Genomic DNA, 8,247 nt, shown 5'->3' with positions numbered 1-8,247 from the left:
CAAAAGAAGACACATTTCAACATGTAAAACACTAAGCAGCAATGGGAGACATCCCCAGAAAGAGAAATCTGATAAAGCAGGATGGTTGTCACCCCCACTTTCAACAAGACTTATGAAACGGATTTAGAAGGTGGGCATCATTGTAGAGAAGAACTGGTTCTGACTCCATGTTGGAACCGCTTGTTTTGACTTGCTTTTCCTTGCCATTGCTATCATAAGCAAACATAATGGCCTGCCTCAGAGGCCCACGCCCCTCTGCCTGGCTGTTAAATTGAAGTGCCTTTGTTCAGCTCACAGGGAGACAATCTGACCTTTCCCACCAATGAAAGGAAGAGATGAACACACCCCTTCCAAAGCTTGGCCCTTGGGAGAGATGTTTTACAAGACTGAAGACGCTTTTTACTTTAGTTCCTCACTATCTCTTGTTCTCTCTTCTGTCTCTTGACTTGAGTCCCTAATTGCTTCTCTCAATCTGGTTCTATACAAGAACCCGGCATCCAGACCCTGACAAGATGATTATTTGGGGACATTAGTCTGCATCTTCTCAGTCAGCCACCTTTCTGAATAAAGTCATATTCCTCGCCTCAATACTTCATCTCTCAGATTCATTGGTCTGTGGGTAATACAGCTAGAGAGTCCATGCTCCATAACTAAAAACTGGCCTTAAGGAAACAAAGATTCCATGTGCTGCAACTAAGACCTGAAACAAATAAATAAATGGGGAAATAAATAAATATTAAAAAAGATCTTTGTGGTAATATAAGCTACATATGCAATTATTTTCTTTGAAAAAATAAAGTGGGCTTGTGGTTTATTAAGCAAAATTAAATTCCATTTGCATTGGAACCTTTCTTATGAATGCAAGAGGGAACACTGAGAGTGTTTGGTAGCCAAGCTCAATAGCTTCCTTCCACTGTTTAGATAGTGAAGGGAAAAACAGACAAAGGTGGACTAGTCTTAGGCCAGGCTGTGAACATTAGGCTACATGCATAGTCACCCTCCCAATGGACTCTGAACATTGTGCCCGGTGTCTATAGAAATGGCATTCCAATGGAAAATCAGACCCTCTGAATAAAAGAGCCTCAGGAGTTGTACTCTCTGTTGCCTAAAAAATATCCTAATTATCTCTGTAACAGAACAAACTGGTAAATTTCATTATGTTTATTGGGATATGACCACAGGCCTGTATAAATATCTGCTGCTTATCTAGTCTTGTGACACAGGAATCATGGGTTAACTTTGACTGTATCTCTCTTTTACCTTGTCCAGACTAGTTGCAAAGAATCTGGGGAGGTGGGTTTGAGCAAGTACACTTAGGGTATAAAAGGTTTTCACAAAAACTGGTCGGGGTCCTTGGCTGAGAGGAGACTCTGCCTTGGGCCCGCCGGTGTAATAAACTGCACTCCACTATCTGCATTGTCCTTCTGAGTGAGTTTGTTTCCCAGAACGCATGGCTACAACAATAGGAGCTGTGCAATCTAAGATGTAAAAACAGTGCTAAAGAGAAAACAGACAGGCAAGACAAAATTAATATACGGGGAGAGAGAGGCTTCATAGTTACACAAATGTGGATAAATTCGAGAAGGAGACATAGCAAGCCTAGCTTTAGCATTATATTTGAGTGGCTGCAGAGTTAACATCTGAGTAAGACGGTTTTCTTTTTATTTATCATTAGATTATCTGCATTTTGACCACTATTCGTGACACAGTTTGTATTAAAGGCTGTATTACTTCCGTTTGGTACAAAACAATAGGAATTTTTTTTAATGAATTACCTTATGAGTGGCAATTTTCGTTTTTAGTTCATTTTTTTAATTGGAGAATTGCTTTTCAGTATTCTCTTCAGACCTTGCATACAGCAAGCTAATCAGTCATAACTATCCTTGCAACACCTCATTTTTGAGCCCCTCCTCTCACTCTATCTCACCCCCTCTAGGTCGTCATAGAGCATATGGCTGGGCTCCCTGTGTGAAAGCAACTTCTCACCAGCTTGGAAGGAAGGAGTGGAAACACAGACATAGAGAACAGACGCGAGAACACAACGAGGGAAGGAGCGCTGAGTTGAACGGAAGACAACTGGATTTTCACTACTGGTGAGATAAACTTTTAAGAGTAACTGATGTTTAATTTCCCCTGGATTAGCAGGCAGTGAGGCCGTCCTAAGATGCGATGGTCTTAGGATACATTCCGAGGGGACAGATGTTGGTGGGAACCCCAAAGAAAAACCTGAAAATGCTGGAAGTGCAGAGGAAGAGATGGAAGGGTGATGATGGGAAGACAAGGGGTGCTAGCTGAGATCACATGCCTGCTTGTAATCATCAGATTCAGGGACTTTCCTGGTGGTCCAGTGGTTGTGATCCTGCACTTCTGGTGCACTGGGTATACGTTCTATTCCTGGTTGGACAACTAAGAACCTGCATGCTGCTGGGTGCAGCCAAAAGAGACAAAGAGACAAAAAACCAAATTATTATCTGGATCGAGGACCAAAGACAGGAAACCATTTCAGGGTCTTTTGAGACATGAAAGCCTTCAATCATCTAGGTGTCACAGCCAAAATCCAGAACTGGATACTATACGAAGGAATGTGTGAATGAAAGAGAAAAATGACACGGAACCAAAAGAAAAGAAGAAAGAGAAAGCAAAAGATAATACCGTTGTTCCACGTAAAGATGGAAAGTTTCAACTGAAGACACGAGCTGAAGACGTTCTTGAGACAGGCTTCAATCTAAGCAAAGGACTCCTAGCTCTGATTTGCCCCAGGAGAAGCCAGTACTGGGTGAGCCCTGCAGGGATTGCCCCTCAGCTGACTTGGGAATCCTGAAACTGACTGTTTCTTCATTTCTACACCCAGAACAAAACTAAATTTTAATATACTTATTTGATCAATCACTATCAGTGAAGATGAACTTTGACTAAAAATACAAAACAATGGATTCTTTCATATCAGTTAAGTTCAATTCAGTCCCTCAGTTGTGTCTGACTCTTTGCGACCCCATGAATCCCAGCACGCCAGGCCTCCCTCTCCATCAGAAACTCCCGGAGTCTGCTCAAACTCATGCCCATTGAGTTGGTGATGTCATCCAGCCATCTCATCTTCTGTCATCCCTTTCTCCTCCTGCCCCCAATCCCTCCCCGCATCAGGGTCTTTTCCAATGAGTCAACTCTTCACATGAGGTGGCCAAAGTATTGGAATTTCACCTTCAGCATCAATCCGTCCAATGAACACCCAAGACTGATCTCCTTTAGGATGGTCTGCTAGCATCTCCTTGCAGTCCAAGGGACACTCAAGAGTCTTCTCCAACACCACAGTTCAAAAGCATCAATTTTACAGTGCTCAGCTTTCTTCACAGTCCAACTCTCACATCCATACGTGACCACTGGAAAAACCATAGCCTTGACCAGACGGACCTTTGTTGGCAAAGGAATGTCTCTGCTTCTTTCATATAGAGTTAGGAAAATAACTAGACGTATAGAGTTAGGAAATTTACTTTTCCCATTTAAATTATAAAAATTGCAAGCACTACTATCCTGCTTTTTCACTCACCCAGAGAAACAACTTAGTCAGTGAGTAAGTACTACATGACAGATTAGGTGGGTACAGAGTGTCTGGAAAAGGAGTAATGGAAATGAATTGCTGACATGCCAACCAGGGGCTTGAACCCTTTCTGCAGAGTTGGTAACAGATGGTTTCCACTGAGCCCAGAACCTGAAGGTACTGGGCATTCATATCAGGTTAAGGGCATCTGAATGGATCTTCCTCTTAGAAATTTGGAGGAAAGAGCTCACTGTGGGACAGGTGAGAAATGCTTTGTGCAGACATGCTCCTCGGCTTTGAGAAACAGGAGGCTTTTCAAGGGTCACTTACAAAACAGATTTTCCTTGGCTAACCCACACAGTCAATATTTACTTTTACATAATAAATTTTAAACACTCTCCCCTGGGCTTAGTGAACAATATGGGGGGTGGGGGGCAGGCTGGTGGTATGTACCTTGGACAGCTCATCCCATTTTGGATCTCTGGATGTAAAGAAAAATATATATTCCTGACCTTGAAATTATCACATGTGTACTGTGATTTCTCACTTATTCATAATCTTCTTTTGAAGCAAATCTTATTATGAAAATGACAAAATGCCAAATCCACGTCAGCTTCTCTTAACACTTATCTCATTATTGAAATGACAGAGTTCCAGATCGCTTATTTCTGCCAACCAGGAAACTGAGGATGACATCTGTGTAACTTTGGCTGTAGAGGAACAACCATTGGTTCGTGATGCATCACGCCAACAGATGCATGCTAGAAAAGAGGCACCGGTTTTGCATCCTCTCCAACCACTGGGACACCCTCAGCTTCTGCAGAAGAAGAGACGGCAAGATGAAGGTTCTGCTGCTCAGCACGGTCCTTGGTCTGCTTTATGCAGGCCTAGGTGAAGCTCAGCTACTTCTCGTACCGGTACCAGGGGTGGTGCACGCTGGGAGGAGGTCTTGGGGTATATGTGTGTGCGTGTCCCTTTTGAGGCTCGGTCATGTGGATCCCTAAGTCTGGCCGTCTCCCTGCAACTCGAAGTTGCTCCATTCACTCGCTCTATACCTGTTCTGCATGGCCTCCATGTCATCTCTGCCGTCTATTCATTGGCTCTCATGCATGTTCACTGCTCTTGTAAAACAGAAGGAAAGTCATACGGCTATTGGACTAAGGCTCTTGCATTGGACAAGCGGCTCAAACTATCTCAGGAATGCCTCAGTTCCTTCTTTTATGCGAGTTGAGTTTCCACCTGATTTTATACCTAGGGCTGTGTCCATAAAGATGGGTAACTTCTGCCCAAGTGAAAGGACAAGGGAACCTCCTGAGGGATGATGTCGGGCAGAATTTGCCGAGATGGATGAAGCTTCCTCACAAGAATTTCATTTTAGTTTTCAGGGGAATGGAAAACCCATTACCTCGCAGCCAGTAACAAAGACATTATCACTGAGGGCGGACCATTCCACATTTACTTACGTCATGTTCAGTTTCATCCAAATGACACAGTTGACATCGACTTTTATCTCAAGTAAGTAAAAATCACCCCGAAGGAAACAAACAAACAAAAAACCTATAAGCTTTTGAGTCTAGCGGAGGGTGTGGCTTCTCCATCTGCTGGGAATTCCGAATGATGGTGAGAGAGTAATGCCGTGAGTTGTGGATGAGCAGGGTCTCAGAGCTGGGGTGGGGGCTGTTCACTTGTGAGCCTCCAGGGGAAGTCCTGGTGCTTTTGCTTAGAAGAGGGTGGGAGTTCCAGAAGCTCCACTGGCATCAACTCATTAAATGAAAGAGGGACTCGGCAGCGGGAAGAGGCTCATGTCCTGGAACCAACCAGGGGCTTGAACCCTTCCTGCAGACTCTGTAAGAGATGCTTCCCATCAAGCCAGGAACCTGACGGTACTGGGAGAGCCCACAGTGAGCTCTGCTCTGTGGGGCTTCCTCACGGGAATATTTCATCACCACCAAATTCACTAAAGTCTTCACAGCCCCAGATGAGCTTCCCAGGTGATACTAGGGGTAAAGAACATGGATTTCCCCCAGCCAGAATTCTGGAGTGGGTTGCTCTTCCCTTCTACAAGGGGATCTTCCTGTCCCCGGGAGGGGACCCTGGTCTCTTGCCTTGCAGGCAGATTCTTTACGACTGAGCCGAGATGGTATACATACAGTCAAATTATAACCACACATACAGAAACAGACTCACACAAACACACAGATATATACCACACACACACACACACATATATATGTGTGTTGTCACTAATATTTTAAGAACACCTATTATCATCCTCTGCTGTCTTGACAATTTTGGTCCCCTGTATTTAACTTTTCATGCAGCCACCATTTCTGAAATCATCTTTACTGAAGTGTATTTATGTATAATCTGCACCTTTGTTGAAGTCTTAAGTCAATGAGCTTTGATATATCCACAACTGTTCCATGAGCTCCAGAGTAGAGATATAGAATTCTGGGCTCAGGGGTAAAGAATCCACTTGCCAATGCAGGAGACACAAGTTGCATCTCTGGTCCAGGAAGACCCCACATGCTGCAGAGAAACAAGGCATGTGTGAGACAACTGCTGAGCCTGTTCTCTAGGGCCCGTATTCCAGAGCCCATGCTCCACAAAAGAAGCTACCCAGAGTGAGAAGCCTGAGACTCCAGAGTAGCCCTCGATCACCACAACTAGAGAAAGCCGAATAGCAACAAAGACTCAGTACAGTCAAAGATAAAGATGGTTTTAAAATTTAACTTTGTGTCCGCATATACAGGGAGCTGTGTTTTTCAGCCACATGAAAGGGCTTGGATTGCATAGATGAAATTTTGTAAATTTGCAGCTTTTGGAAAATTCTTTGGTTCCCACCTTATGATTCTCTTCAGTAAGTTCAGTGTAGTTTCCTAAAGACTGGTAACAGTAATATCAATTCATTGTGGACATTCCTTTGCAAGGAGTCCGTTCAAAAATTAACCCAATTCCTGTTGAGTTATTTCCATTTTAATATTTGTTTCCTGTGCATTCTATGTGCCAAATATACCATTTTTTTTTTCACATCAATGCACAGAGGACAATATAGGAGGACACCCAAACCTTTCTGTTACATAGGTGACAATATATACTTAACATATATTATATATGCGTAATTTCCTTATATCATACAAGCATATCATATGTATTTGTGTTTTTGCTTGTGTGTCTGTATGTGTCAATGTGTAAACAGCACGTAGATGTGTCTTTAAAGTTTAATTCTTTTATGGGATTGTGATGGACGAAGAGTGTGCATTTTGAGAAAATTAAAAATTTCCTTCTAACTCTTGGTGATATTTGGGTCTCATATTCTCTAACAACTCACTCCCAGTGTTGTGAGAACAGCCAACGTCTGTTATGGTGGCTATTCCTCTCAGTTTTCAGAAATTATATAAAGGAATGGCTCATTCTTATTAGGTTTTCCTAAAATTCTAGACGTCTCCATGTGTATTGGCTTTAAACAAGACCTATAGTGTATTTGAAGTTTATCTTAGTCAGATCTAATGTGTAGACAAAACATCTTTGTCATATGAGAGTTGCTTGATCTAAGACAACATATTTCTTCTCTTTGTTCACATTGTTCACAGGTACTAAGGTGATATAAGCACAATCTGGGGTGTGATACAAAGAGAAATTCTAATTATATACCGAATTTTGCTATTTTAATAAAACAACTTGAATATATTTTGTCTTTAAGGTCAGATGGAGAATGCGTAAAAAAACGTGTCACAGGGGTGAAACGAGAAGGTTTGGTTTATGATGTTGAATGTAAGTATTTGATGTTGAATGTAAGAGTGTTTCACTGGGAGGAGTGTGTTTGGGTGGAAATCTTGGTCTTGACTTCCTTCAATTTCCCCCATACACCTGCATTCTACTCCTTCTAACAGTTAGAAGTCGAGGGCTGGACCGTCTCCACAAAACTGAGTTTTACTCAGCAAGACTAGAGCCAGACATCCTACAGTGTGAAGTCAAATAGGCCTTAGGAAATATTACTAGGAAAAAAGTAGGTGGAGCTGATGACATTCAACCTGAACTATTGAAAATCCTAAAAGATACTGCTGTTAAAATGCTGCACATATTATGCCAGCAAATTTGGAAAGCTTAGCAGTGACCACAGGTCTGCAAAGGGCAGTTTCTGTTCCCATCCCAGAGAAGGGCAATGTCAAAGAATGTTAACTACTACACGGTCATGATAATTTCACATGCTAGTCAGTTTGTGCTCCAAATCCTTCAAGCTGGGCTTCAGCATCACACGAACCTAGAATTTCCAGATGTGCAAGCTGGGTTTTGCAGAGGCAGAGGAACCAGAGATGAAATTGCCAACATCTGCTGGATCATGGAGAAAGTAAGGGAGTTCCAGAAAAACACTAACTTCTGCTTCACTGATTATGCTAAAGCCTTTGACGAAAGGCTTGCCACATGGCCACATGTGGACAATTCTTAAAGACATGGGAATACCCGACACCTTACCTGTTTCATAAGAAACCTGTATGCGAATCAAGAAGCAACAGTTAGAACTGCACAGGAAAACATGCATTGGTTCCAATTTGAGAAAGCAATAACTCAGGTCTGAATATTGTCACCCTGCTTACATAACTTATGTGCAGAGTGCATCATGTGAAATGCCAGGCTAGATGAATCACAAGCTAGAATCAAGATAGCCAGGAGAAATACCAAGAGCCTCTGATATGCAAATGATACCACTC

The 8,247-nt window shown here is 42.5% G+C and overlaps 1 protein-coding gene across 1 annotated transcript in view; it reads left to right on the top strand.

Moving 5' to 3' along the window:
* Nucleotides 1-4,272: 4,272 nt before the first annotated feature.
* LOC133052990 (nuclear autoantigenic sperm protein-like) overlaps nucleotides 4,273-8,247 on the top strand; it is a 121,896-nt gene continuing 117,921 nt past the window's right edge. The window contains 1 exon segment of the mRNA XM_061137743.1: nucleotides 4,273-4,426. Within this exon segment, the coding sequence (XP_060993726.1) occupies nucleotides 4,273-4,426 (154 nt within the window).

The sequence above is a fragment of the Dama dama genome, chromosome X, assembly GCF_033118175.1.
Source record: "Dama dama isolate Ldn47 chromosome X, ASM3311817v1, whole genome shotgun sequence".
Classification (NCBI taxonomy): Eukaryota; Metazoa; Chordata; class Mammalia; order Artiodactyla; family Cervidae; genus Dama; species Dama dama.
This window is presented reverse-complemented; position numbering and strand designations above follow the sequence as displayed.